At 56.3% G+C, this 26,823-nt stretch overlaps 5 protein-coding genes across 32 annotated transcripts in view; 2 read left to right on the forward strand and 3 right to left on the reverse strand.

The window, feature by feature from the left end:
• SIRT3 (sirtuin 3) overlaps nt 1–6,763 on the forward strand; it is a 22,079-nt gene extending 15,316 nt beyond the window's left edge. For 6 of the 12 annotated variants that reach the window (XR_008474894.2, XR_008474895.2, XR_008474897.2 and 3 more), the window contains 3 exons: nt 2,295–2,504; nt 3,853–3,970; nt 4,547–5,834. Coding sequence is in view for 6 of the 12 variants with exons in the window: in XM_035263978.3 (XP_035119869.2) it covers nt 2,295–2,504; nt 4,547–4,567 (231 nt within the window). In the remaining 6 variants the exon portion in view is untranslated. Of the gene's footprint in view, nt 1–2,294; nt 2,505–3,852; nt 3,971–4,546 lie in introns of all 12 variants that reach the window. The other 6 variants (XM_035263978.3, XM_078341914.1, XM_078341913.1 and 3 more) reach the window with 2 other exon arrangements.
• Nucleotides 6,234–14,072, reverse strand: RIC8A (RIC8 guanine nucleotide exchange factor A). Of its 10 annotated transcripts, none has more exons than XR_001914566.4 (11): nt 13,896–14,072; nt 12,162–12,209; nt 11,483–12,073; nt 10,337–10,428; nt 9,615–9,765; nt 8,508–8,603; nt 8,260–8,404; nt 8,045–8,189; nt 7,620–7,739; nt 7,434–7,536; nt 6,234–7,103 (listed from the first exon to the last, which is right to left on the reverse strand). XR_001914566.4 is itself a non-coding variant. In XM_035263972.3 (10 exons), exons 3-10 carry the CDS (start codon nt 11,939–11,941, stop codon nt 6,698–6,700), a joined length of 1,356 nt encoding a protein of 451 aa, XP_035119863.3. In that variant the 5' UTR covers nt 11,942–12,073; nt 12,162–12,209; nt 13,896–14,072; the 3' UTR covers nt 6,234–6,697. The 10 variants fall into 10 exon arrangements, 8 of the variants coding, with proteins under 8 accessions (XP_035119863.3, XP_035119864.2, XP_035119865.2 ...); XR_013523655.1 differs by lacking the exon at nt 13,896–14,072 and adding an exon at nt 13,068–13,212; XM_035263972.3 differs by lacking the exon at nt 7,434–7,536 and having other exon boundaries at nt 6,234–6,845.
• Nucleotides 14,073–14,141: 69 nt separating this feature from the next.
• The window catches only part of BET1L (Bet1 golgi vesicular membrane trafficking protein like), a 17,742-nt gene continuing 5,060 nt past the window's right edge, over nt 14,142–26,823 (forward strand). For 2 of the 7 annotated variants that reach the window (XR_004730843.3, XR_013523658.1), the window contains exons 1-5: nt 14,142–14,227; nt 15,400–15,491; nt 15,762–15,818; nt 19,409–21,996; nt 25,868–26,150. Coding sequence is in view for 2 of the 7 variants with exons in the window: in XM_035263986.3 (XP_035119877.2) it covers nt 14,209–14,227; nt 15,400–15,491; nt 15,762–15,818; nt 15,936–16,103 (336 nt within the window). In the remaining 5 variants the exon portion in view is untranslated. Of the gene's footprint in view, nt 14,228–15,399; nt 15,492–15,761; nt 15,819–15,935; nt 18,361–19,408; nt 21,997–22,746; nt 26,151–26,823 lie in introns of those variants that run through there. The other 5 variants (XR_013523659.1, XR_013523657.1, XR_004730844.3 and 2 more) reach the window with 5 other exon arrangements.
• On the reverse strand, nt 20,008–23,427 carry CIMAP1A (ciliary microtubule associated protein 1A). 2 transcript variants are annotated; one of them, XM_035263983.3, is made up of 7 exons: nt 23,130–23,427; nt 22,763–22,879; nt 22,395–22,595; nt 21,855–21,956; nt 21,571–21,692; nt 20,720–20,860; nt 20,008–20,291 (listed from the first exon to the last, which is right to left on the reverse strand). In XM_035263983.3, the coding sequence occupies exons 2-7, from the start codon at nt 22,869–22,871 to the stop codon at nt 20,202–20,204; spliced, it is 765 nt and encodes a 254-aa protein (XP_035119874.1). In that variant the 5' UTR covers nt 22,872–22,879; nt 23,130–23,427; the 3' UTR covers nt 20,008–20,201. The 2 variants fall into 2 exon arrangements, with proteins under 2 accessions (XP_035119874.1, XP_035119876.1); XM_035263985.3 differs by having other exon boundaries at nt 22,763–22,883.
• SCGB1C1 (secretoglobin family 1C member 1) lies at nt 24,698–26,068 on the reverse strand. The gene is made up of 3 exons (XM_035263989.3): nt 25,979–26,068; nt 25,282–25,481; nt 24,698–24,859 (listed from the first exon to the last, which is right to left on the reverse strand). Exons 1-3 carry the CDS (start codon nt 26,031–26,033, stop codon nt 24,827–24,829), a joined length of 288 nt encoding a protein of 95 aa, XP_035119880.1. The 5' UTR covers nt 26,034–26,068; the 3' UTR covers nt 24,698–24,826.

Consider the following 26,823-nt stretch of genomic DNA (forward strand, 5'->3'; position numbering starts at 1 on the left):
CAAAACTGGGGAGCAGGGTCATGAGTCTAAGGAACAAAGGGCCCAGTGCTTGCAAGTAGCCGAAGCGGGGGTGGGGGCATCGAGATGTTAGCACTTTAGGTTATGCCTTTCAAGTAAGAACAAAGGCTTCAAAAGTTATGCTACTTCTTACTGTCTACAAAAGGGGAGCCAGGTGCAGAAGCAGGGAGTGAGAGCAGGCACAGATTGTAACCAGTATAGCACAGCACCACACAGAGACAAGCCCCTGGGTAGCTGACCAGTATCAGTCCTTCCACAAGCACGTGGGGGAGTGGAGGGTACGGACTCACCCAGGGGCAGGGACTGTTCCCTTCTAATGCCTGCTGAGTAGCAGGTGCTTCCGCAAGCACTGGCAGTACTACAGATTTCTGATGCCCTCCAGCATCCCTTATGTGGGTGTGACAGGGCTTGGCTTCACATTCCACAGATCATCTCTGCTGATCAAAGCAGTCGATGCTCTTGCCTTGTGGCCACATCCCATAGTGTCCACTGTCAGTCCCTGACCACAGCAACTTGACGTTCCTAGAAAATTATGCGTAAAGTACAGGAAGGCTTTAATCAGGGCTTAATATTCAATAAGACGGATATGTAATGACTCACGATACTTATTCCTAACTAGATTCTTCTTTCTGTATTCTGTTTATTAAACGGGAGTGGACTGAGGCTTCAGTCTCCTGCTTTGGCACTTACGAGCCTTTTCTCCCACAGAGCTGAGGTGCTGGGAGTGAGCAGATAGGAGACCCCAGGGTGTGGACGGGCATGAGAATGCCCATGCTACGCCTAGAATGGAGGGACAGACACAGGAGGAACAGTTAGAGGGGCCATGGTGGTCAGCAGTGTGTGGACTGAGCCGAGCTGAGCGTGCTGGCCATCAGGTGTGGACACTCAGGCCACCAGCCATCTCTTTTGTTGAAGTGAAATGAAAATAGCCTTTTTCCTGATTATAAATTTCTTTCTTTCTTTTTTTTGAGACAGAGTCTTACTTAGTTCACACCCAGGCTAGAGTGCAGTGGTGCGATCTCGGCTCACTGCAACCTCCATCTCCCAGGTTCAGGTGATTCTCCTGCCTCAGCCTCCTGAGTAGCTGGGACTACAGGCGCCCACCACCACTCCTGGCTAATTTTTGTATTTTTAGTAGAGACGGAGTTTCACCGTGTTGACCAGGCTGGTCTTGAACTCCTGACCTCAGGTGATCTGCCCAGCTTGGCCTCCCAAAGTGCTGGGATTATAGATGTGAGCCACCGTGTCCAGGCCTTAATATAAATTTCGTTATAAATTAGTAAATTATATGTTTATAAATGAGTTTATCCATTAGTGATATAAACTATTATCATTTATTGTAAATATTTTTGCAGTGTATGATGATGAGAGGTTTTTTAAATTTTTTAATTTTCTACATAGTAGTTTTATGTAGATACCAAGGTAATAGTATTCACATGGTCAGATTTGTCACTTTCCTTTGCCTTATCTGACTTTAGTTTCCTTTCTTTTTTTTAAATTTTTACTTAGAGATAGAGAGGGAGGGAAGGAGGGAAGGAGGAAGGAACCTGACTTCAGTTTTCATGCCTAAAAAGTTCTTCCTTACTCGTAAACCCTACATTTTCTTCAAGAACTGTTTTTAATTTTTATTTGAATTTTTTACAGCGGGAGGTGGGAATGGAGCATTTTCCCCCCAGATAGTGAGCCATTTTTAATGCTATTTATTAATGTATCTATGTTTTACATTTTTCCTCTTAAAAGAAGCTTTGAGAACTGTATGAAGAAGCCTGATGGCGCCAAGTTAGGCCTCTTGAGAGGCTGTGTGGTGAAGACCATGGAGAGATGTTCGGGGGCACCAGCTCCTCCTTGTGCCAGAGGCTGGTGGTGGCCGTCACAGTGAGCAGGGCTAGCCAGAGGAGACGGACGAGTGTCCTTTGTCCCTCCGTGGCATGCTGGGAGACAGCGTGGTGGGGAGGACAGGGAGAATGGAACGCGCTCACAAGGAAGAGGTAGGAAGGATGGAGCCCTGATGAACCTTGAACCGGAGGTAGGGAGAGGCCAGGATGTGTTGGAAGCAGCAAGAAGTGAAGGAGAGGGAGACTGAGGGGAGGAAGCAGAGTCACTGAGGCCAGGTGGCAGGAGCTCAACTGAAGAAATCAGGTTGGTGGTGGGTTTTCCGTGTTTTACAGGACCTGCCAGTCTGCTGCTCCTCCAAGGCCTCAGTGGCTGTGGCATGAAACATCCTGAGGGGCTTGTAGGGTGGACACTGTGTCCCTCACGTTTGGGCCATTTTTCAGGTGGAGCCTTTTGCCAGCTTGACCGAGGCCGTGCGGAGCTCAGTTCCCCGACTGCTCATCAACTGGGACTTGGTGGGGACCTTGGCTTGGCATCCTCGCAGCAGGGACGTGACCCAGCTGGGGGACCTGATTCAGAGTGTGGAAAGGCTAGTGGAGCTTCTGGGCTGGACAGAAGAGATGCGGGACCTTGTCCAGCGGGAAACTGGGAAGGTACAGACTGCTGAGCAGCGCCATTCAAGGGGCTGCCCTCCTCCCTGGTATGGTAACACAGTGATAGCTGACGATGCTGTTAATCATGCACCAGGCACTGCCCGGACCTGACTGGGCATTACTTGCAATACCTTCATTTAGAGATGAAGAAACATGCTAACAGGGCCAGGAGGGACACGGTCCAGGCACTCGGGGCTGATGAGTCTGTCGTCTTATCACACTACAGGCGTTAGCTTCACCCTGAAATAGAGCAGCCAGTAGTGCACCTCAAAGGCCTGGTAAATGATTCTGAGATATGGGTTAAAGCACTTTGAGAAGCTAAAGTTCTCTGCACCTGTGTGGGATGAAGGCCACCCTAGTGATGCTTTCAGGAAGTAATTGCTATGAAAGCCATCTATCTATTATAAACCACTGAGGAAAGCCAGAGAGAGCCTTGATGCTTTCTAAGAGGTTCCAAACTGCCTGTAAACAAGTGAGGTTACGGAAAATGCACTTTCCCATGAGAATCCTGTAGCATGTATAGCCTTGGTATTAAGGGTTTTCAATGGGAGGTAGCATGAAGCACTTAAAGTCCTGTGTTGTGATTACAGGCAGGTGTGACACTGTCCAAAGGGGATTTCACCAGCGTATGAGTCTGTTGTCATGCTGCTACCAAAGGCATACCTGAGACTGGGTGATTTATCTAGGGAAGAGGTTTAATGGACTCATAGTTCCATTTGGCTGGGGAGGCCTCACAGTCACGGTGGAAGGGAAAGGAGGAGCAGAGTCACGTCTTACAAGGCGACAGGCAGGAGGATGTGTGCAGGGAACTGCCCTTTATAAAACCAGGTCTTGTGAGACTCACTACCACAAGAACAGTGCGGGGAAAATCTGCCGCCATGAATCAGTTACTTCCACTGGGCCCTGCCCTTGACTTGTGGGGATTATTACAATTCACGGTGAGATTTGGGTGGGGCCACAGCCAAACCGTGTCAACCAGAATGTATCACAGCTGATGTTCTTGTCTTCCAAGGCAGACATCAGGAAACCCTGATTCCTTTTCCTTGCCCACAGCTGTGCCTGCCACGTGGCTCAGGGCCACGGGTTCAGCACTCTCTTCACCTCCACCAGTCAAAGACCCCCAGCCTCCCGTTGCAGGCAGAGTTTTTACCAGTCACGATCACTTCATTATGGAAGCAGGGGACCCAGCTAACATGAGGCTTAAACGTTGAGAGGCGAGTGCCTCCTGGCCAGCTCATGAGGTAGCAGAGATCTTAGATCAGCCTAGCAGGCTTTTTTTGAGGGAGCCTTTTCCTGCTACACCTTCCTTTATTTATTTTTGAAACAGTGTTTCGCTCTTGTCTCCCAGGCTGGAGTGCAATGGCACAATCTTGGCTCACTGCAACCTCTGCCTCCTGGATTCAAGTGATTCTCCTGCCTCAGCCTCCCGAGTTGCTGGGATTACAGGCGGCCACCACCATGCCTGGGTAATTTTGGTATTTTTAGTAGAGACGGGGTCTCACCATGTTAGTCAGGTTGGTCTCAAACTCCTGACCTCAAGTGATCCACTCGCCTAAGACTCCCAAAGTGCTGGGATTACAGGTGTGAGCCACCACACCTGGCCCAACTTCCTATTTTCAAAAAAAAAGCAGATTGTAACCCAGGTAGCTCCTGTGGATTTTTGGAAGTGGCCCAACAGGATTTGAACTGTATAATTTTACAGAAATTTTTGTGAAATGTATTATGATTTTAGAGTTTCTTGTTTTTTATTTACTATCCTAGGGGTTACTTTTCCAAATAGTGAATATTTTTAAGCACATGAGCATCAGTAAATCTTGATTTGGGTACTTAAATTCCCTTAGAATGAGGCTCTCCATTTAGCCACCCTGTTCTGCCCAGGCCTGTTGGGATCCTCGCAGCCCAGCACAACAGCATCATTTGCAGAAAGCAGCTTGTTTTGTGAAATATTTTGCATATCTGCAGCTAGATCTGTGTGACCAGAGATCTGCAGGCTGCCTGGATATGTTAACAGACAACTGATACCTCTGTCTTCTGTGTTCCAGCTTGATGGACCAGACAAATAGGATGACGGCTGCCCCACGCAGGAAATGGTGACATAGGAGCCATCCACATCCCATCTCTGATGAGACCTCATGCCTGAAGACAGCTTGGGCGGGTTTACATGTTTGGTCAAACCAGAATATGTGAACTGAGCGGACATCTGAGGCTGCCACAGGACTGTCTTCCCAGGCTATGAGCTGTGCTGACTGGTAGGGCTGTTTACATTCAGGGGCACCCGACACATATGCAAAGGAGCTGCCTGCCTGCCTGCCTGCTTGCTGTGTTTAACTCTTCACTCTGCTGAAGCTCGGAATGGAAAAAGCTTTCTTCTGACAGGGACCCTCTTGAACTGAAACAGACTAGAATCCCAGACTGGGTCTGCTTTCTTTGTGCCAAGTCCCTGTCTGAGGGCAAGCTCAGCATCCCTGGTTAGAAGATCCAGACTCGGGCCGAGCAGCCCCCAGCCCTCTTCGTGTCCTGAAGTGCAGTCTTGAGGCCCTGGTGCTATACTTCTAGCATGTTGGTCTCCTTTAGTACGGCTGTTTTTAGTTAGAGAAAACCTGTCCTTTATTTTCAGCATGAAATACATTTTAGTCTCCTCAAAGGGACTGCAGGTGTTGACATGAGTTGGAAAAGTAACCCTGGGGTACACAGCATCCCCTCTGTTGGAACAGTCCGAGGATTGAAGGCACTTGTCTCTGGGTTTATTGGAGATGGCCCAGCTTCTTCCTCTGAAGGTGGTCATGTTCTGTTGACTTTGAAACATCTGTTCCAGACTATTCTAGCACTTTCTCTCTGGTCTCCTTGTCCCCACACTGCCCCCCAGCCCCAGGGCTTCCTCCAGTGACACCGCTAGAGCTAATCTCTGAGACTAGTGAGGAGGAATTACTCACTGAAAACCCAGGCTGAGTCCTGGCCACCTGCTGGATTGTGACATAGGAGGGAGAATCCACTGAGCTCCTAGTTCTGCACAGGCTGCTGCTCCTGGGGCTGCACCAAGGCCCAGCTCTGATGGCTCAGCCCTTCAGGTACCAGTGGCTTCCCCTTGGGCTCTTACCCACATGCAAGCAGCTCCTCCCTAGCATCAGATCACCTGCGTGTTTCCCCAGACAAAAGCACTTCCTGTTCCTGAACATTGCCTCCCCTGGGCTGAGCTGACGGGAATCCATTTAATGACTGACTCCCAGGAAGGGGGCTCTGACTTGGCTCCTCAGTAAGAACGAAAGACAGAAGTGGTGACCTAGGAAAAGTGTTGAATTCTAAAAGGAATGAAATTAGTTTCTAACTCTAGTTAATATTCCTTTACCTGATTTCTTATTTTTTGAGAGTGTCTCTCTTGTCACTCAGGCTGGAGTGCAGTGGTGTGATCTCAGCTGACTGCAGCTTCCACCACCTCCTGGGTTTAAGCAGTTCTTGTGCCTCAGCCTCCTGGGTAGCTGTGATTAGAGGCGTGGGCCACCGTGTTTAGCACAGGGGCTTAGCCATCACGCTTAGTGTTTTTTTTAGGTCACATCTTTTTTTTTTTTTTTTTTCCATTTTAGGTTTTGGGGTAACACTTAGTATTTTTAAGAGACGGGTTCCCATTGTTGGCCAGGCTGGGTTCAAGTGATCCGCCTGGCTCGCCCTCCCAAAGTGCTGGGGTTAAGGCGTGAGCCACTTTAACAGTTTACATACATATTCACACATATATTTTTGCTCAGAACTCTTTATTTCAGGATGATGTTTCTGTGTCTATGTGCGGTACATGGTATAAATCTCAAACTGTGGTCACACGAGGGGCATCCTCCTAAGTCTAGTCTAAGCCAGTGGGAAGGATTGAGATTTAATTGCCAGAACCAGCGAGAACTTGGGCACTGTGGATACTACAGTGGGCAGCTCAACAAGGACCAAGGAGAACACCTGGGAGGCCTCCAGCCCTGCACCCAGTGAAGACAGGACAGAAACCACAGAGCACACCTTGGAGTGTGCGTTCTGACACACTTGTACGTAAAGTTCTGCCAGGTTCTTTCTCCCTGTGAAGTGCAGCACATCCCTCAACACAGCGGCTCTGGCCCGCATGCCAATCTCAGATGTGCTTGCTCTGTGCACACCCACGCCCATCCCCCTGCCCTCCCATATGCACGCTCTTCTGTATGCCCAGGTAGGCCCTGCCCTCAGGCAGCAGCCTCTACACACATTCCTCTTGGCGCAGACAAAAGAAAAGTACTTTGCCTGCAGAATTCAAGGCTGAGCTGTGCGTTCTTGCACAAGACCACTGCAGTCCTGAGATAAACTGAACCAGGGGCAAATCGTGAACAGAACCTGGGGAGTAAAGAGAAAGGGTTTCCAAGATGGAGAGAGGGGTGTGGGCCCAGGGGATGTGGCTTCTCCCAGGTTACAGCCCCAGGGAGTCTCTGGAAGCAGCACCGGTTCTGACGGGAGCAGAAGAGCTGCCATCCTCAGTCAGGGTCTGAGTCAGGGTCCGAGGAGAGCTGCTCCTCCATAGTCTCGCACATGGCGTCCTGCAGGGACGTAAGGTGACCCCGAGGACTCATCCCCATTGGCTGGATGACTCTGTTCCTGTGGGGAAAGGTGCAGTGGGGCTGGGGAAGGGGCCCCGCTGGCCAGGCAAGGGTCCTGCTGACCCCTGGCTGCTACCTTCCTCTCCACCAAGTAGGTAGGCTGCTCCCATTTACTGGGGAAGCCTGATTGGACTTTCTGTTAATTGGGCCCAAATCCTAACTGCTACCTCATGGCTTTAAGTAGATTCTTAATTGAGACATCTAAATTGGCCTTAAACAGTCTCTGAATTTGGACATTGGACCATCTCCAATAAGTCCAGGGACATTAGACAGTCTCTTAAGTTCTCTGGGCCTCAGTTATCATCTGTAAAATGGGCACAATACTGACCTCAATATGCCCATCCCCTGGGGGATTTCCTCCAGGGCAAGTGATGTCAAACGTAAGTAATGCGGCCTTGCCAGGATCCTAAGCTCTCCTCTGACCCTACCTCCTGGGGATCACAAGACAGGATGTGGGTCAGCTCTCCCTTCTCCCAGCTGCAGGCTCCCCCCACCTCCTCCTCATGCTACACACCTGGAGAGCCTGTCAAACATGGTCACCAGCTTCATGGCCTCATGCTCCTTCTGTTCCTCCGTCATGCCCTCCATAGGGTTAGGCGGCTTCTCCTCCACCCTCCCGGTCACCGGGTTTATGCTGCTTCCCATGGGGTAGAGTGTAAGGAATGCATTAGTGACTCTCCAGGACAGGAGGCAAGACACATTTTCCCATGGGGTGAGAGGGGGCAGGGCAAGGCAACTGCAGGAAGAGGCCTCCCTCCAGGAGCAGCAGTTAACCAGCTCCTGCCACCTGCCACCTTCTGGTATCCCAGATAGCACTTAGGAACAGGAGCCTGATTCTGGAAGGTCCTGCCCATGTGTCATCCTGTCCCACCTACCCTACATGGGTCCATATGGGTGTGGCTCTGAGTGGGAACCCCAAGGGTGTGTTGGGGCACATACCTGGCCTTTGCTTCCTTGTACTCATCTGTGTCTGTGTCCTCATCTTCTGAGTACTGGCCCTCGGGCCGGCCTCCCGCCATGAGGCCCCTGGCAGCCAGAAGGCCAGCAGCATTCCCATAGCCCGTGTACTTGATAAATCGGGGCACTGAGGAGCAAGGCAGAGGTCAGTGCAAGCCTGGCTTAGGTGGGGTGGGACCTGGGCCTCCATAACTCACCACTCTCAGAGCACAGGACAAACAAGAACTCGGCAGCCACCCTCTTCACGTCTGTGTCCAGGTGCGTCATGAGGCGGACAAGCTTGTTCCGAAGCATCTCCCCAACCTCGGGCCGTGTCCTCACATCCCGCAGAGGGGGCAGCACCTGGGGAGGCGGCCGTCCCTCAGCTTCGGCTTGGAGCAGCCAAGAGTCTGTGATCAGGGCCCAACCCACATCTCCCAGGAGCGCCAGCTTCTGAGCCTCATACCTGGGCCTTCAGGAACTTCCTGGCTGGGCGGTGCATCCGGGCACACTCAGTCAGCACGTTTAGCACAGGAGCTACGCTCTCTTTCAGCCTGTGTGTCTGTAGAGAAGCCTCTGTCATCAGGCTTATGGCCCTACCTAATTTGAGACTGGCGCAGAGTTACATCCCCAAAACCCCCTGCCCCCGCCCCCAAGACACACCAGCTGGTCCTAGCGGCAGGGGTTTGGGAAGAGACCCCTCTGCAGTTAGTCAGTGGAGGGCCAAGAGTGGGTGCTAGGTATCTGTGTCAGTTTTGAAAGGGGCGGGGATAGAGCCCAACTCAGAAGTTTTGTGACTTGGCTCAAATAACTGCTTCAATTATAAGCCAGGGATGGGAAGAAAACACAAAGCAATTCAAGCTTTGGCACACACATTGACCTCAGATGACGGTGGCAAAAAGAAACGAGAACTGAATCCCTGCTCGGTGTACTTCATGGACAGAAAGCAGGGAGTTCCTGTCCCTCCTAGCATAATGTGCCTGGACCCTAGTATCAGCAGTGGCAGCGACGGGGACAGCTGACCCCAGCTGTGTGCCCAATGCCAGGTCCCTATCCTGACTGGCTCACATGCACCATGTGTGTCCTCTGCTTAGGCAGGTAGATTCCCAAGACGTCTACTGAACCTGCTTTCTGCAAGAGCCTGGAGAATGGTTAGAGCCCAGCTGTCCAGATGCCCCACAGTGCAGTCACAGGAATCAGAGGGAACCTTTGATCAGAGGTTCCTGTGGGTCTCTTCAGGGTGCTGAGGGACAGCCATGCTTATAATCAAGGGCTGCCTGTGTCTAAGAGTTAAAAGCAGGGACTGGGGGAGCTTCTCAGGACCACTCAATAAAAATCCACAAATATTTAAGCAGAAGTGAAACCTTTAAGTGTGTGGAGGGTGTCCACATGCTTCTCATGGAGGAAGGGTCTGGCTTCTTGCCAGGCTGAACCTCAGAACAGCCAAAAGAACTGCCCATATCACATCACCAAGATGATCTCCACTTACCAGTGTGGAAGCACTGACCACAGCTGTGCAGGACAGCCAGCGCCAGAGACACTGGGGGAGCCTGCACAGCCATCCCCAGCCTACCTGGTGCAAACGCTTCTCTAGGAAGATGAGGAGGGCACGAATCACATCCATATTCACTCCCATGAACTCCACGGAGTCTTCGTGTGGCTCCAGGGTGAGGAGAACATCCAGACACTTGAGGGGCAAGTTCCCCAAGAGGTTCACTGCATGGCTGGGGACAGGAGACGGGGGTCTCAATAGAGCTAATCCCTTGGCACAGGTGCAATCTTTGTGCCCCCACTGAACCACACATTACACGAGCTGGCGTCTGAGGACCTAAAGGAGCAACACTAGGGACCAAAAACAAAGGCAGAGACCGATCGTAGAGGCACTGCCACTCAGCTGTACAGTGGGGTCCCCTGGGGAGGTGGGGGCACTCAGACACCCTAACTGCCCCACCCTGTCTGGGCTAAAGTGCCACCATCTCTGGAAACCCAGATCAGCCTAGGGGCAGGTGGCCCAAGAAGGGGGACAAGGGACCAAAATGCCCAGTAAACAGCATGTATCTGTTGCCACTACCCAAGGTCCAGTTGGCACATTCCTGTCCCCAGATTCATGGCTCCTGTCCTGGCCACCTATTGGAAGCACTCAGTATTCTCCGGAAACACTGATGTCCAGTACCATTCACTCAGACAAAGTCAGACCCCCCCCAGGGTGGGGCCTGGGCTCTCAGGCGGTTCTGGTCCACAGGGTTGAGGACCACTAGCTAGACAATGTGGCCATAGAAAAAGCCATGTCCTCACCCGTGGAACTCCTCTGTGCGGTCTCCAGCAGTAGTAATCATCACACAGTGCCGGAGAAGGACCCCCAGGTGCTGGTAAAGGGCAGCATCTTCCTGACCAAAGAAAGAAGGGTTCCTGTGAGGAGCCCCACTCATCCCACTGCTGCCTGCTGAGGCTCTACTGTCTTGCACTCCAAGAATATGTGGCACTGACTGTGCAGCTCCCATACTCCATGCCTGACCCCCTGGGGTCTCCTAAGTGACTTTGGTAGTGCTGGGGGCAAAAGATGACCACCTCTGTCTTCTTAAAAGCACCTCCGCCGAGGCGGGTGGATCACGGGGTCAAGAGATCGAGACCATCCCGGTCAACATGGTGAAACCCTGTCTCTACTAAAAACACAAAAAACATTAGCTGGGCATGGTGGTGCGTGCCTGTAATCCCAGCACTTTGGGAGGCCGAGACGGGTGGATCACGAGGTCAAGAGATCGAGACCATTCTGGTCAACATGGTGAAACCCCGTCTCTACTAAACACACAAAAAACATTAGCTGGGCATGGTGGCGCGTGCCTGTAATCCCAGCACTTTGGGAGGCCGAGACGGGTGGATCACGAGGTCAAGAGATCGAGACCATCCTGGTCAACATGGTGAAACCCCGTCTCTACTAAACACACAAAAAAAATTAGCTGGGCATGGTGGTGCGTGCCTGTAATCCCAGCTACTCGGGAGGCTGAGGCAGGAGAATTGCCTGAACCCAGGAGGTGGAGGTTGTGGTGAGTTGAGATCGCACCATTGCACTCCAGCCTGGGTAATAAGAGCGAAACTCCGTCTCAGAAAAAAAAAAAAAAAATCACCTCCCTGAGTAGAAACACATTCCCTGGGGAGGTCACACAGTGTGTCAGCCCCACTCATGGCCTCATGGTGAAGGATCTCTTACAGTCTCCCCTGACACCACACAGCCCTCCTGCCAGGCAGCAAGAGCCAGAAGGGGATCCCTGAGGTTCCAGCCCGAAACTGGCATCTCCTTGGCCTTGTCCCAATAGGCTGAGAGATCCTATCCTCTCCATGTCTGACACTCAGAAACCCGAAGGTACCCAGTGGGAAGCAAGCAGGTCCAGAAAATGCTGGAGCTGAGCTGAGACCCAGCCACGGGTTGCCATCAGTGCTCACCTCGTCCACCTCCCCCTTGATGGAGTCGAGGGTGATGTTGAAGAGCACTTTGAGGATCTCCATGGCCCGCTCAGTCTCTTGGGAAGGAAGGAGCTTGGGTGGGTTCCCTTCGGGAGTCACCCCCAGCGTCAGTTCCAGCGTGTCCGTCAGCAGACTCACTCCTTTCAGTTCCTGAAACAGCTGCTGGCGCACATCGGTGCGGAGTGCAGTCAGCAGGAAGAGGAGCCGCAAGTCAAAGAACTGGACGTCGTGCGGGAAGGTCCTCACTCGGTACAGCCCCACGCGCTCTGTGAGCTTCACCACTAGGCGGGCCTCCGCTGCCAGCGTCTGTGCCACAGGGCTGCTGAGCACGAGGTTGCACAGGCACTTGAGGGACTCCAGAACAACATCCATGTCTGCGGACTCAGGGACGGAGCCCTCGGAGACAGAGATGCCAGCATGGGTGGCCAGTGCCTGCATGCTCTGGCGGCTGGTGAACGGGTCCCAGCAGTTGCGGTCCCGGGACAGGATTCGGACACTCTGCAGCCAGGTGACACGGTGGGAGGGTGGCAAGCCCTGTTCCAGGACGGAGACCAGCAGCTCCGCCAGTCTCTGTGGGCAAGGAGAAGAGCGGCTCCACCAGGTCCCTCTTCCTGGGGCCACCCGTCCCTGCCCCTTTACCCCTCGGGCCAGCACCCACCTTCCGGTCCGCCTGCTGGGTGTCATCAAACGTGAAGCTCTGGGAGTGCTGCAGAGAGAAACAGTGAATTCAAGTCCAGAGAGGGGCAGGCTCCGCGTCCGCTGATGGGCGGCGGCCACCGCTCAGAACGGATGGCAGGGTCTACACGCGCCCCCATCCCTACGCACCTGCCACCCAGCGGTGCACCCCACACTCTCCCCTCAACATCGCATCCCGGACCTGGCCCCCCCGACGCCGCCGTGTCCCCTGTGCTCGCGGATACAGCCCCTGCCTCGCTCTCCCACCCGTCCCTGCCACGCGTGCCCGTCCCCCCCGGCCTCCGGATACAGCCCCTGCCTCGCTCTCCCACCCGTCCCTGCCACGCGTGCCCGCCCCTCGGCCTCCGGATACAGCCCCTGCCTCGCTCTCCTACCCGTCCCTGCCACGCGTGCCCCCCCCCCCCGGCCTCCGGATACAGCCCCTGCCTCGCTCTCCTACCCGTCCCTGCCACGCGTGCCCCCCCCCCCCGGCCTCCGGATACAGCCCCTGCCTCGCTCTCCTACCCGTCCCTGCCACGCGTGCCCCCCCCCCCGGCCTCCGGATACAGCCCCTGCCTCGCTCTCCCACCCGTCCCTGCCACGCGTGCCCGACCCCGGCCTCCGGATACAGCCCCTGCCTCGCTCTCCTACCCGTCCCTGCCACGCGTGCCCCCCCCCCCCGGCCTCCGGATACAGCCCCTGCCTCGCTCTCCTACCCGTCCCTGCCACGCGTGCCCCCCCCCCCGGCCTCCGGATACAGCCCCTGCCTCGCTCTCCCACCCGTCCCTGCCACGCGTGCCCGACCCCGGCCTCCGGATACAGCCCCTGCCTCGCTCTCCTACCCGTCCCTGCCACGCGTGCCCGACTCCGGCCTCCGGCGGCGGCTCACCTCCTGGTTGTACGACCGCAGAGCTTCCATAATCACATCCTCCTTCCCCGTCTCCACGGCTGCTGCAACCGCCCGGGGCTCCATGGCGCCCCCGGGACCCGCCCCAGCCGTTCCGGGCCGCAATTCGCCGGCCCCGCCCTGGCCCAGAGAGCTCCGCGCCAGCGCGCATGGGAGGCCGGGACGGGGTGCGGCGTCGGGCGGCGCCTTCAGGGGGCGCGGCCTGGAGCCGAAGCGGCGGTTCGAAGGTTTCCAGACCCGAGTCGCCCTCGACCGAACTGACCCCTCTCCTTGTGACCCGCGCTTCTTGGGCAGGAATTTCCAACGGGAAAGGATCTCAGCCCCCACCTCGCCCTGCCACACACACAGCGCCGCCCCTGGATCTCCACAGAACGGATGGGGTGTGGAGGGGGAGCCGAAGTGGGGGACTTTTCAGTCCTGGGCCATCGGGTTCGTTAGGCGTTTGCTGGGGAACGCAGGCGAACGGGACTCCTAGGTCCATGCTTTCGCGGAGCTTTTGTTCCCGAGGGGAAGGCACACAAGCAAACACCAAAGGACACGAGGCTGTGCTTCAAAACGGGCAGCGAGGAAACGCTGCTTTTGCTGACACCGGACGACAGGAAGTGGCCGGGAACAGGGCTCCTGCTCGGGGGGGCCTGCTCCCTCCTCATGACGCGCCTGTGAATCCTTCCCCGCCGTTAGGACCTAACCCACGGAAGCGTCTATCCCACACCGTAGTCCTGGCACCGAGCCAACAGCCCCGCCCCGCCCTACGCTCACAGGAACAACAAACGTCACATCCGCGGTGGCGCACACCAGTAATCCCAGCACCTTGGGAGGCCGAGGCGGGAGGGCTGCTTGGCCCGGCAGGCGGAGGGTGCAGTGAGCCGAGATCGCGTCACTGCACGCCAGCCTGGGACGGTGCGGAAAATGAAAGGCACATCCGTGCCGCGCTCCTGCGACCGGCGGTTCCCAACTCGTAGCCCTCAGCCGGAAGTCAGCGAGTTCAAGGCGGAAGGGGCAGGGGCATATAGGGGCGTGGTCGCTGCGGAGGCGGGGCCGGAAGTCCTGCCCCTTGACTGCGCCACGTCCGAGGCGGCGGTTGCCGCGTCGGTGTCGGCGTTGAAGAGCCGGGGAAGGCACCATGGCGGACTGGGCTAGGGGTGAGCGCCAGAGAGCGGAGTCGTTGGGGGCGGGGCCGGGCCCGGCCGGAGCCGACGCTGTTACCTGCAGAGCCGCGTACGCCTGCCTCTAAACTGTCCTCGGCGGAGAGGACCCTGTCACGGGGGCAGATTCGGATCCTTCCGGGTCCGAGGGGGCGGCCTAGCCGCTCCAGCGAGGGGTCGCGCAGCTGCGGGGTCCCCCAACTCTCCGCCATTCCCTGTGAGATCGTTCTGCGTGGGTTCGGGGTGCGGGAGCCTCCGCATTCGGCAGGTCCCGGGGCCAGGCCCTAGGAGTACAGGCCACGCGTGCACCGTTGGTGTCCAAGCAGGCGTCTGCTAACTTGGGCCTCGATGGCCCCAGTCCCCCTCCCGGAGCCCGTGTTCTTGTCTGCAAAGTGGGATATTGATGTTTGCCTGTCTGTGTTGCACCCGTTGCTTACATTGAAGCTAGGCAGCAGGTGGTTCTCACCTACCTGATGTGACAGAAATTCCTTATCACCTGGCCCAGCCTATCACATCACAGGCCAGGCCGCTGCAAGCACTATGCTCTGGGTGTTGCGGGAAGCCCTCTGTGGGATGCAGACCAAGGATCCCTCTCTTGGTCGACCTCAGCTCCCATGGTGGGGAATTGGGAGCTTGGCTCAGACCTTTTTTTGTGCGGTAAAGCGCCTTCTCAACATTCTGTCCTGGTTCCTTGCCACCTCTTCAGGAGCCAGCTCTGAAGTCGCCCCTGTAGGAGCCTTCCTACTGCTCTGCTGGGTACTTTCCCCAAGCCTTTCCTACACTTTTACACAGATGGGACCTCCATGGATGCAAGTGTCACATCTTACCAGCATCCCAGGGCTGGGTGCAGTTTCTGCTACACAGTGTGGGAAACTGCTGGTTGCACCGAGCCTGTTGTGGGTGCTTGCCCATCCCCACCTGGATGTGTACACAGGGCGTGTGTTCACATGACATGCGCTTACTTACACACATCGTTCTTTATGCAGCCTGCCTCACATGTGCAAGATCCACCTGCTGGAACCTGGTTAGGGCCTTGTGTCTGCCACCTGCCCAGCAGACACAGGGCCCAGTCCCCCTGGATTTCCAACTCACCCAGATGTGGTTGGAGCGACGGGTCAGGGGCCGTGCTCACCGGTGGATGCAACCCCTCAGCCTCTCTCTCTTCTCAGGTCAGAGTCCTGGTGCTGTGGAAGAGATACTAGACCGGGAGAACAAGCGAATGACCGACAGCCTGGCCTCCAAAGTCACCAGGCTCAAATCGGTCAGTGGTGGTCTCCTGTCCTCTTACCTCTACCATGTGCCCTTGGGGGGTGGGGGTCAGAGGAAAGGCAGACGGCCCAGAGGAGTTTCAGGCAGTTTTCTATCCTCATGTGCTTTGTGGCTGTGCTCACCTGCATGAGGCCCCACCTGGACCTCTCTGCTGCTGCAGCACTCTGGCAGAGTTGTTGGCAGGGCTTGTCTGGTCTGGGGAGGGTGAGTGCTGCATTATGTGTCTGCTCTGGCCCAACCCTGCCCTCTCTGTGCTGAACAGCTTGCCCTGGACATCGACAGGGACGCAGAGGATCAGAACCGGTACCTGGATGGCATGGTAAGGGCCTGCCCCAACACTACCTGCTGTAGAGCCTGCAGTGTCTCCTTCAGCACTGGTGCGGGTGGGTGGTGAAATCACCACTTCTGTGTGATCTTGCTGGGATTCCCCCTTTAGGACTCGGATTTCACAAGCATGACCGGCCTGCTTACAGGGAGTGTGAAGCGCTTTTCCGCAATGGCAAGGTCTGGACGGGACAACCGGAAGCTTCTGTGTGGCATGGCCATGGGTCTGATTGTGGTCTTCTTCATCCTCTCCTACTTCTTGTCGAGGGCAAGGACGTGAACCAGTGGGAGCTGGTGTCTCTGGGTGCCTGGCGTCTTGGGCTCCAGAGAACTTACCTACAAAATACTCCTTTGAAATTACAATTGTGGGTTTGGAATCTTCTTCCTGTGGGGCAGGAGGCTGTGGCAGCCTGTGACCTGATGAGCTCATGTTGGCTGTGGAAGGGACTCTCTTTTGGGGAAACCAAGGGCCAGCCCCTCCCTCCTCCCCCAGGTGCTAGAGACACCAGCAGAGTTGGGGCCACAGCATGTCTGGAGGAGCCAGGTCCAAGCGCAGCAGCTGTTGAATCCCAGACGTAGCCACTTGAGGCCTGCAGCCTTTCTCCCAGCTCTTGGGACGCTGACATCTTAAGGCCCTATGGCTGTGTCCTTGTCTGGGTGAGGCCATGTCTGTGATCCAAGGTGCCTGGAGCTGACACAGGAAGGGACTGTGAACCCTGAGTGAGTGCCATCTCCTCCGACTGAGGCCTCTCAGCCTGGAGATGACGGTTCCTTCTGGCCACGGTTGCTAGGCATGGGCAGACCAGCGTGGGCTACTCTGCTGTGAGTTTTCTCTGCCTGCTCTCCAGTCCTGCGGATGAAGTGAGACCCTTGGGGAGAACTGGGGTGTGGATGGAGTGAACTGCAGCCTTGGCCTAGTGGCTGCGCCTGGATCCTTCTGGGTCATGTGACTGTATCCAGGAGCAGAAACTTGCGTTCTCAGGAGTCAGGATCAGCCCAGCACCAAAGACGTGTTTTCGGGAGAGCAGACCTAGAAGTGGGCCTGTTTGGCATTTCAGAGTCAGGCAAACCTGTGGATCTACACAGGAAGGTTCCTGTGAGGACTCCAGTTGCCGCCTAGCTTGCTGGTAACTTTTGCCCCTCTGCCAAGCCCTGCCAGGCTCCCTTGACTGTGATGGTGCTCCGTGCTGTCCTCTTGTCTCTAGCCTCTGCAGGATGCCCACCCTACCCACCTCTCCCTGGGCTGGGCTGATGTTCAAACCACTGGACTGGCAGGGAAATGACTTCTTCCCACCTCAAGATGAGGTCCCAGCCCCCTTGTCTTGGCATAAAAACACCTTTGAAGTATGAGTCGTGTGCTTCTGTGCCCTTCTTTGTCCTGTTCCAATCTTGTTCCTTCCAGTCACTCCCTGGAGACTATGGGCTCACTGTCCCCCCACCTGTGGCCACACCATGTGTCCCGTCCATCCCAAACTGCCTCAGAGCTCCAGGCTGACCAGAGACAAGGCACAGCCTGGAGCCTGCAGCCCCACTTTGCTCACCCTTCCCCTCCCTTCCTTCTCCCTTACACACAGCAAGCCCCCTTTCTCCATGCACGCTCACCACAGCCCCCTTCCTTGTACCTGGCTGAGACTGTCAGCCTCCCAGAGGAGTGGAGTCCATCTTCTTACTCGCTCATGCAGTGCAGGCCTGCTTCTTCTCACCCAGCAAGGTCTACTCGACTGCCTCCATTCTCTGGGGCTTTGCTGTTGCCCTGTAACCTAGCTGGGCTGGTGTTGCTCCCAGCTTGCTGCCCCCTCTTCAGATGTCCCTTTGCAGACCCCTGTCATTTTTCCGGCACCAGTGTCCTTGCCTGCCATGGCTTGCCTTAGTCCTCTGCTCATCAGGGGCTTGTCCCTTGGTTACCTGGTAGGGTAGCGGCTGCCTGCATTGTCTCCCAACTCCATCCCGCATGTTTTCCTGGGCCATTCAAGGCTGACCTCCATTTCTGGGGAATGTGACTGAGCTGTGGGAACCGAACCAGACCCCCGTGCTGTTTCCTTAGTGGCACCCGCTCATCTTGCTGATGCAAACTAGGAAGTTAGGCTGCAACTCGGGGTGACCTTTGTCGTCTCTGAGACGCAGTCTCTGTATTCCCTCCCTGTCTCTCCATCTCCACAGCTGTTTGCAGCCCTCCCAGGTACTTTGGGGTCTGGGCTGGACTTCTTTCTGGTTTGCTTATCTGCGTCTTACTCTTGCTGTGTTAAGATCCTGCAAAGGGAGAGTGGCAACCCTGCTGCTGCTGTGCCAGACCAGAGTTTTCTGAGGGGCCGACCCTAACCCTCAGCCCCGTGCACCTGACCCTGTAAAAGAGCGGGCTTTGCTGACTGTGATCCCTGATACCAGTGAAACCAAAAGGGATCTTGGGGCCCATCGTGAGAGCCAGGGCTACCCACTCTGCCAAGTGAGGACAGAGTGCTAGGTTCTATCCCATAATTTCAAGACAAAACACGTAAACAATAAAAATTTGTCGTAAATATGATTTTATGAAGAACTAATCATATGGTCTCTGTTGTCCTCATTTCCTTGGGATTTGAGGAAATTTGTGTGGCGCTCACTGGTCCCCAGGCTGGCCATGGGCACTGGTGCCATAAACCCTCTCCCTTCCCATCAGGGTTGACTTTGGGCGGGGCAGCCACAGGCTCTGTAGTGACGGCCATTTCTTGGTTGATGGGTTGGAAGTCATCAGAGGTTTGAAGAATTACAGTGGCCTTTGTTTTTCCAGAAATGCTGACCATAGAGATGCTTTAGCCTCGTCTCAAATAGCTTAGATGTTATAATGAGGTTAGTTTTGCTTCATATGAAGTGGGCCGGAACCCACTTCCTGCTGTGTTCCCCTTCCCTGCCCAAGTTCCTGAAATGCAGAGGGGGATCCTGAGGGCATCATCACATAGGGAGTAAGTGAGTAGGCCGGGCGCGGTGGTTAACGCCTGTAATCCCAACACTTTGGGAGGCTGAGGTGGGTGGATCACAAGGTCAGGAGTTCGAGACCAGCCTGACTGAAATGGTGAAACCCGGTCTGTACTAAAAATAGAGAAAGTAGCTGGTGTGGTGGTGCTTGGCTGTAATTCCAGCTACTCAGGAGGATTAGGCAGGAGAATTGCTTAACGTGATGGTGCCACTGCACTCCAGCCTGGGTGACAGAGAGACTCCTTCTCAAAAAAAAAAAAGAATAAAACAACCCCAAAAAATGTGAGTAAATACGAAGTGCTTTGAATATGCAGGCTGGTGCGATCACAGCTAAGTGGGAGTCAGCAGCTGTGTTGTGCTGTACGCGGGTGCTGGTGATGGTGCCACAGCTGTATCTGTCAAGGCTGTGCATCCTAAACTGACCTCCCCGAAAGGCCGAGTTGAGACCCAGACTCCACTTCTCGAGGCCTGGCCTTGGACTCCTGGGCAGCCTCTGGAAATCCCCCTCTTCAGGCCCATACCCTGCCCTTCCCGTCCATGTCCTCCTACTCCCTGTCTTACCCACGAATGTGTAACAGGTCACCCTAAAACGGCACTTAAAATTGCAACGATTTATCGTGTCTCATTGAATTTGAGACAGGGCACTGCTTCAGGGTTGGCTGTTCTTGCTCTACAACGTGGAGGCCTCACCGTCCATCTGAAGGCTCACTCACGTCCAGAGGTCAGTGCTGGAGAGTGGAGGGCCTGGCTGGGCCGACTGCCTGGGATGATGAGTTCCGTCTTACCATGCTTAAGCTTCCTCACATGATGGCTGGTGCTGGAGCAAATGTGGACACAGTGGTAAAGGGTGGGGGGTGGGGTGGGCCCTGGTATCCAGGCAGTGGATACAGGTATCCTTGGTACATTGTATGCCTGGCATCAGAAACCAGGTGGCATCAGTTCTGCCATACCTCATTATTCAGGACAGTCACGGCTGCCGTCCAGATTCAAGGGGAGGGACACAGCATTGCTCAGAGGTGACGAACACAGGCGTGGCTGTCTTTGGAGTTCAAGGCAGACAGTATCGGGAAGGACAGGTGTGGAGCAGGGTGTCTGAGGCACTCAGGCCTTCCCGTCTCACCGAGCTGACCCTGGGCCCTACAAGCCAGGATGGGACCCTATGTGGGCAAGTGCTGACAGCCCATGGGCGCTCCTTTCTGTAAAAGCTTGATCCTTCCACCAAGACAAACCCTTAATTAATGCAATCTGATTTATTAAGTACTTTGGGCACAGCAGAAAACAAGACAGCAACTGGTAAAATATCGTAGAAAAGAAATAACTGGTTACAATCGTCCAAACAAGCGTGCCCTGCCCTGCGGGTGAAGACAGCCTCGAGTTCCATGGCCCAGTGAATCCTGTGCCGATGCTGATGGGGCACAGCAGGACTGGGCTATTCCACGTCAACCACGAGGGGTGTCATGTAATCAGAGTGTTTGATGCCGAAGGTGACGACGGGGGCGCAGGGCTTGGTCAGGGTCACCTGGGAGAGGAGGGGCTATGAGAGGAGCCAGCACCCCCACATGCAGTTCTCTACCCTGGCTGGGGCTGGGCCACTGTCCTTCCTGAGCCTGGGGCCAAGGTGGCCAGAAGCTACACTCCCAGATTTGAACACAGAGCACTCAGCGGTGGTTAGCTGTCAGTGTCTAAGGAAAGGGCAGGGCCTCTGCTTCCATGTCGCTGAAGGGTTACCTGTGAGGCTGGTGCAGGTAGGGTATGTGCAGGGTCCCGAGGGTGGAGGTGCTTCCCGTCCCCACCCTAACCCTCCACCCCCTCTTGACTGTCCTTCACAGCCTGACCCTTTTTCCCCTCCTCTGTGTCTAACCCCCCTCCCCTGCTCTTTCCTGCACATGCCTTTGGGCCAGGGCCCCCACCCCACCCTGACCCCTCTGGGCTGTGCTCTTCCTGGACCTTCTCAGGGCTGTGGGCGCCTGGTCCTGGCTTGAGGGTCTTGTCCCCTGGAGGCGCTACACGGGCAGCCATGGTGTACTGTGGTGCCTTGAACTTGGTCACCTGCATGTCAGTCTGGCGGTAGGCTGCGGGACCTGGGGTCTGAGAGGCAAAGGAGGCTTAGAGAAACTCGGCCCGCCCAGGGCGTGCGGCCCTACAGGGCAGAGAGCAAACTTGGACAGAGGTCTCAGGCCTGAGTCAACAGAGCCAGCTACAAGTCGGTGCCTGTGCCTCAGGGTCCCCCTCTGTGTTCTGTCACCCTGCTTGTGGGGCACCTTCTCAGGTGGGGGTTACTTCCTCAATTTCAGCCTCATGCTGGCTATGACATCCCGAGTGTACCAGTCCTGGGAACATCCCTGAGCATGTGAGAGGCGTGCTTCCAGCGGGACACTGTCCCGTTGGACTCGGGGCCTGGGGCTGGTGAAATCGGCATGGACAAGGGCTGTTGGGTGCCGTGACACTGTTTCCCCATCTCAGGCCCCTCCAGCTCTCCGGCACATGCCCACCCAAGGCCTTTGCACTGGCTGTTTCTGAAACCAGGACCCTCCTCCCCAAAATAGGTCATGGTTTATTTTTTCCTCCTCCTCTTCTCTCCATGCAATCCTAGCTAAGACTGCCTGTCCCTCCAGACAGCACCATCCTCTGCTGGGGCCTGGACCTCCTCACCACTGCAGTGTCACCCCAGCACGTGGCAGGCACCCAGAGGATAGGGGGCTGAGGGGCTTTGGCAAGGCAGGGCCTAGCTGGTGGGTCCTGGGTTGTGGGGGAGGTTGGGGGGGCAGTTCTCTGTTCTCAGCCGGGGGGACCCTTGCCTTGCGTAGGTCGTCGCTGAAGCCGCCCAGCTTGCTGCGACCCTTGATGGAAAAGGAGGGCTGGGAGACCTTCCCGACGGTGTGGGGCCCCATCACCATGGGCAGCATGTACGCAGCGGGGCCTGCAGGGTGGACGTGTTCCTCAGGCCAGAACAGGGCCCACTACCCCTTCCCTGGGGCTTTTCCCCAACCCTGGAGATCAGCCATCAGGCTGCCCCGTCTCACGCACCCCACCCAGGATCCCCGGATCCATTTGGCTGAGGATCGTTGGGGCTGTTGCGGACCTGGGGTGCTGTCCACTCGGAACGTCTTTGTCCGGGCAGAGATGGAGTGGCTGGGCGCTGAGTGGAACATGAACTTGGTGGATTTCTCTGGAAAGTAGTCACCTGGACAAGGAGCCAAGGGCGTTGCTGGGACAACAAGCAGGTGGGTATGCAGCCCTGTCTGGGGGCTCAAGGAGGGCTCCCCAACATTCTAGGCATGGGGCCTCTGGGCTTCAACACAGGTGGTAACCAGGTCTGGTCAGGGGGTGTCCAGGATGGAAATGCTGCCCTCAGGGCTGGGGAGACAAAGGCCATTTTTGAGCAGGGAGAGGGGTGTCTGATGTGGTCTTGCCAGAGAAAGGTCTAGGTTGGAGCTGGGCCCTAGGGTCAGAGTCTTCTCTGTCCAGGTGTGATGGCGACCCCTCAGGAGAGAAAGATGGGACAGGAGGGGCAGTATGGCTGAGCTCTCACACCCTTGTGGACATGAGGTTAGGGGGACCCAGCAGGGAGGGGCAGGCTGGAGGCTGCATAGGGCAGGAGCCTGAGCGGGGGGTCACTAACCTGGGCCAGGAGTCAGCATGGTCTTGGTGTGGTAGCGCCCCAGGATGGAGTAGGCAGGGCCAAGGTCCTTGCCAGTCCTCAGTATCTTGGGGTTTACATTGTAGCGGGGCCCTGGGGAGCAGTTCTCTGCCAGAAGCATGGGGGCTCCACGGAAGCTGTAGGCTGGTGCGCGTAGCTTGGTGGGCGTGTGCTTCATGAAGCCTGTGGACGCAGCGGGCCCTGAGCAGTCTGGAGCCTGACCTGCCCTTCTCCCCGCTGGGAGTCAGGGATTGAGCCCCAGGCCCTCCCTGAACCCCCACCCTCAGGCCTTCCCCAGGCCACCTACACTCCTGTTTCCTGACCCTCCCCACAGGCTCTCAAGCTCTTACCTGTTGTTGGTGGAATCAGGTACTTGGGTCCGGGGCTGCTGTAGAGGGCCATGATGGGTCCCCGGGGGCGATGGGGCCTCCAGGTGCCAATCCATACCTCCTCCATCATGGCCAGCTCTGTCTACAAATGAGAGGGTTACCAGGTGCTGGGAGGCCCAGCCCTGTCCCATGCCAGCCCTGATGTCCCCATCCCTGCTCCTTCCGACACTGAAGAGCAGACCTGCTGAAGCTGCTACAGGATTGTCAGTGGGGACTCCAGCTGGGAGCCAGGAGTTAGGGACCGTGGGAGCTTTCTGCATAGGATTGTGAATGCCTCACCAGCTTAACCCTAACCCAGAGTTGCTGTCCATGGTGGCCCTCAACTCACCACGCTTCTCAGCTGTAAGGAGGCCCTGGGCCAGTTTCTCCTACTTGGAGTGGTGATGAAAGGTGGGGAACGTCTTGGTTGAGGCTGTGCTGAGAGGCAAGGAGGGGGCTGCCTAGGAGGGGGCTGCCTAGGAGGGGGCTATAACTTCTTCGGTGCAGGGACAGCACTCCAGGCAGCCTACGGTCCCATCCTCCTCAGAGACCGTCCTGTCCCCTCTGGTCTTTGTACCAGGGAGTTCCTGCAAAAGGAGCATGGAGAGGAAGGCCTCCCTCTCTCTTCAGGGGCTTACAGAACTGGGGAGAGGTCCCCCACTCTAAATTCTAGAATGTGGCTCTGTGCTCTGTGGGATGACAGGTTCTAGATTACTGTCAGTGTGACCAAGACAATGACCTCAGCCTTAGAATCCTCACCAGAGCTCACCACCAGGTACCCCTTACCATGTCCCCTTACCGGGTCCTCTCACCAAGTTCCCCCAACAGGTCCTCTCACTAGGTCCCCTCAACAGGTTGCCTCTAAATGTCCCCCTCACCAGGTCCCCCCCAGCCAGGTCCCGCCACCCCCTCCTCCCCAACCAGGTCTTCTCATCAGGTCCTTCTTACCAGGTTCCCTCACTAGGTCTCCTCACCAGACCCCCCTCCTCAGGTTCCCTCACCAGGCACCCCCTTACCAGTCCCCTCACCAGCTCCCTCATAATCAAGTCCTCCAGGGCACTCTCCCTAGGGCTTCCTCAGCCATGGCCTCCCTGCCAGCCTCAGACAGGTCAGAGGTATGGAGAGGAGGGCTGCGGCAGTGAAGTTTCAGGGCTCAGCACTGAGGATGGCTGAGGATGTGGCAGCTCCACTCAGTTGTGCCCCCGGAAGAGACCAGAGATTTGGGCCACTGAGATGCTGGAAGGTTCTGGCTATGGCAGAGCCTGGGATCCAGGGTCAGGGTCTGTACCGGTTGTGGTGGGCGCTGCTGCTGCCCTGGCTGACCTCAGAGGCTGCTCACCTGCGGCTCCCAACCTTGGACATGGGTGCACCTTTTTCTTGGCCTTGTCAGGGGTCCTTTTGGGGCCCAAGCTCCTCCCAGTGTTTTCCAGGCAGACTCTTTTCTTGGGCGACTTTGGGAAGAGAGATTGTTCTGAAACCCGCCGGACCTGGGCCGCCTGTGTGACTGTACATTTGCTGTGCACAGCTACTGTCTTACAGCACCAGCGTTCAGATGCTGAGCACCCCTGCCCTGACCTAGTCTGTGGGCGACAGGGGTTCTGTGCCCACCCAGTTCTGGACACTTCCTGTGTCTGGGGCTCCCTGCCCCTCCCACCTCATACTGCTGCCTCTGCCACCCGTCTCCCTCCGACGCCCCGTGTCCACGTGGCGCTGTCTGGCTCTGTGCTCTGTCCACCTGCCTGCGTGGTATCTGCCTGGATTTCCATTTTGGGTCTTGCCTGTGGTGTGCCTGCTTCTGTGTGGACCCTGTGTCTGTGTGTCCCTCTGTGTGGGTAACCTTGACATGTGTGCTCCTTGAGTGGGACCCTGTGTATGTGGCTGTGTCCCTCTGTCGGGGGAGAGACAGGAATCAGAGCCTGAGCTGCAGAAGGCTTTATTGATTAAACGGTTTGAGGGCGAATTTCCATGTGGGGAGGTGATGGTGGGCAGCGTGTCCATGGCTGCCTGTGTGCTCGGTCCTGTGGATGAGCCTCGTCTGTGGTCCACTTAGGCATCGTCCACACTGCCCATCACTTGCACCTGGAAGGCAGACAGTGGGCTAAGAGAGCTGTGATCGATAACTGGAGAGCCACAGCTCCATCAGGCAAGCAAGGCCCTTGGTGGGGGGTCTGGGTGTGTGTGCATGCGTGATGGTGTGTACACGTGTGGGTGTGAGCATGCATGTGTGAATGTGTTTACGGTGTGTGTCCCACGTCTGCACCTGTGTTTGCATCTCTGTGTGCACATGTGTGCCTGCCGACTGGGGAGGAGCAGGTCCTTGGTATCTGGGGGCCGCTCTGTGGACAGGAGGTCTGTGGTGTCCCCCTCAGCTGGCTGATGTGGGTCCAATGTCTGTGGGTGTTGGGATGTGTGTGGGTGGTAGGCTGTAGGGGTGTTGTGTTGGGTGGTCTTGGTAAGGCTTCAGGTCTTTAGGGAGTGGGGTGTCCCCGCAGCCCCCGTACCAGCAGTTGGACCAGCTGTGCCTTGTGCATGGGCTGCAGGCCGTCTATGCAGGACTTGAGTTCAGTCAGGGCTGCCTTGGCATCCTGGTTGACATTGTACTTGCCCAGGGGCCCCTCATAGAGCTCCTCTGGGGTCCCCACCAGCAGTGTTTGTAGGAAGTCCATGAAAAACTCAGCGTTGTCCTCCCCTGTGGCCAGCCCTGCATCACAGGCGAGATGGCGCCAGGACAGGACAGGGAGACTGGTGTAACCCCAGTCCTGGACCTATCCCAGGGCTCCAACCTGCATGTCTCCAGACCCTCCCCGTCAATGCCCACCTCTCCCCCCATGTCTTCACCTTGCTCAAAGACCCCTCCATGTCCCTTAATCTTAGCTGCTCCAGTTTCCTGGGATCTCAGCGTTCCCTGGGATGACCAGGGAAGCAAAGTTAAGCCTCTGGTGTGGGGAAAATGTGATTCCTGGAAGGGTCAGGTCAGGCTGGACTAGGCTGGGGTTTGGTGATGTCAGCTGGGCTTTGTCTTTAGTTGGGGTGTGGCTGGGTGGGGACTGGTTGGTTCTGTAGGGTCCTTGTCCACTTCTGTTACAGATGCAGGTGGAGTGTTCACTGCACGGACCCGATGCCAGGATTTTACCTCCTCAGGTACCCCCAACCCCCCCGCTCCCAAATATTCTGGAAGCCCCAGTGGCACAGACTCACCGCAGATGCAGAACAGGGTGAGGGCCACCAGCAGGAGGGCACTGCTCACCTTCATGCCGGCAGTCTCAGGAGCTGCCTCCAGCCAGAATCCCGAGATTTTATGCCTCAGCGGGCAGCACCTCTCCTAGAGGGTGGGCCGGACCTGCCCATTAGGACCTGGCAGCCAGCTCAGGTGAGGTTTGTCACATCCCTGGCCCCCAGTGGGTGCCAAGCAGCAACAGGCTTGGGGTGGCTGCGTGACAGGTGGTTGGCAAGTGGCTTTAGGGTGTGTGTGAGAGAGAACAGGTGTGGGAGGAGGGAATGCCGGCAAGGGAAGCCGTGCCAGCTGGTCGGTGAAGAGGGCAGCAGGGCCTGGCCACCAAGGGCCTCTAGTCATGCCTGCCCTTGAGACTGAGGGTGGTGGGATCTGGGGTTGGTCTCAGGCCTTTCTTTTGAGGTGGGAATCCCCCCTCTTCTCAGTGTGCTGTGTGATCTGGGTCTGCACCTGGGGGTCTCCAATCAGGCAGGGGCCTCCTCACTACTCAGAATGGGAATGGCCGACTGGGGGAAGGGGGATGCACATGCATGAGCGGACACAGCCGTAGGACGAGCTGGGGACTGAGGATCTATGGGGTGAGAAGAAGCCTAGAAGAGAGAAGGTAGCCTGAGAGGGCAGGAGGGACATAGAGCTGGCTGCGCTGGGGCCAGGTCTCAGCAGGAAGTGAGGAAGGGACAGGCTGGAGGTACGTCTTCTGTCAGCAGCCAGGCCAGCAAAGGTTGAAGGCCCTGGGGCAGAGGGTCCCAGGACATAATACAGTGGACACCTGGGGCCGCCAAACAGAACCACCCCAAGAGCTGCCATTGGT

Source organism: Callithrix jacchus, chromosome 10 (assembly GCF_049354715.1).
Source record: "Callithrix jacchus isolate 240 chromosome 10, calJac240_pri, whole genome shotgun sequence".
Classification (NCBI taxonomy): domain Eukaryota; kingdom Metazoa; phylum Chordata; class Mammalia; order Primates; family Cebidae; genus Callithrix; species Callithrix jacchus.

What these genes read in the sequence shown, in the direction of transcription:
- RIC8A (XM_035263974.3), bottom strand. Translation starts at nt 13,151, where the DNA reads ATGGAGCCCCGGGCGGTTGCAGCAGCCGTGGAGACGGGGAAGGAGGAT. An exon ending in TCAAGGGGGAGGTGGACGAG is followed by an intron (nt 10,429 to 11,482) that starts GTGAGCACTGAT and finishes TTCTTTGGTCAG; the next exon opens with GAAGATGCTGCCCTTTACCA. An exon ending in CGCACAGAGGAGTTCCACGG is followed by an intron (nt 9,766 to 10,336) that starts GTGAGGACATGG and finishes TCCTGTCCCCAG; the next exon opens with CCATGCAGTGAACCTCTTGG.
- CIMAP1A (XM_035263983.3), bottom strand. Translation starts at nt 22,871, where the DNA reads ATGATGGAGGAGGTATGGATTGGCACCTGGAGGCCCCATCGCCCCCGG. An exon ending in CCGAGTGGACAGCACCCCAG is followed by an intron (nt 21,693 to 21,854) that starts GTCCGCAACAGC and finishes TCCACCCTGCAG; the next exon opens with GCCCCGCTGCGTACATGCTG. An exon ending in GCGCCCACAGCCCTGAGAAG is followed by an intron (nt 20,292 to 20,719) that starts GTCCAGGAAGAG and finishes CTCCTCTCCCAG; the next exon opens with GTGACCCTGACCAAGCCCTG.
- SCGB1C1 (XM_035263989.3), bottom strand. Translation starts at nt 26,033, where the DNA reads ATGAAGGTGAGCAGTGCCCTCCTGCTGGTGGCCCTCACCCTGTTCTGC. An exon ending in CACCCTGTTCTGCATCTGCG is followed by an intron (nt 25,482 to 25,978) that starts GTGAGTCTGTGC and finishes CCTGTGATGCAG; the next exon opens with GGCTGGCCACAGGGGAGGAC. An exon ending in CACAGCTGGTCCAACTGCTG is followed by an intron (nt 24,860 to 25,281) that starts GTACGGGGGCTG and finishes TCTGCCTTCCAG; the next exon opens with GTGCAAGTGATGGGCAGTGT.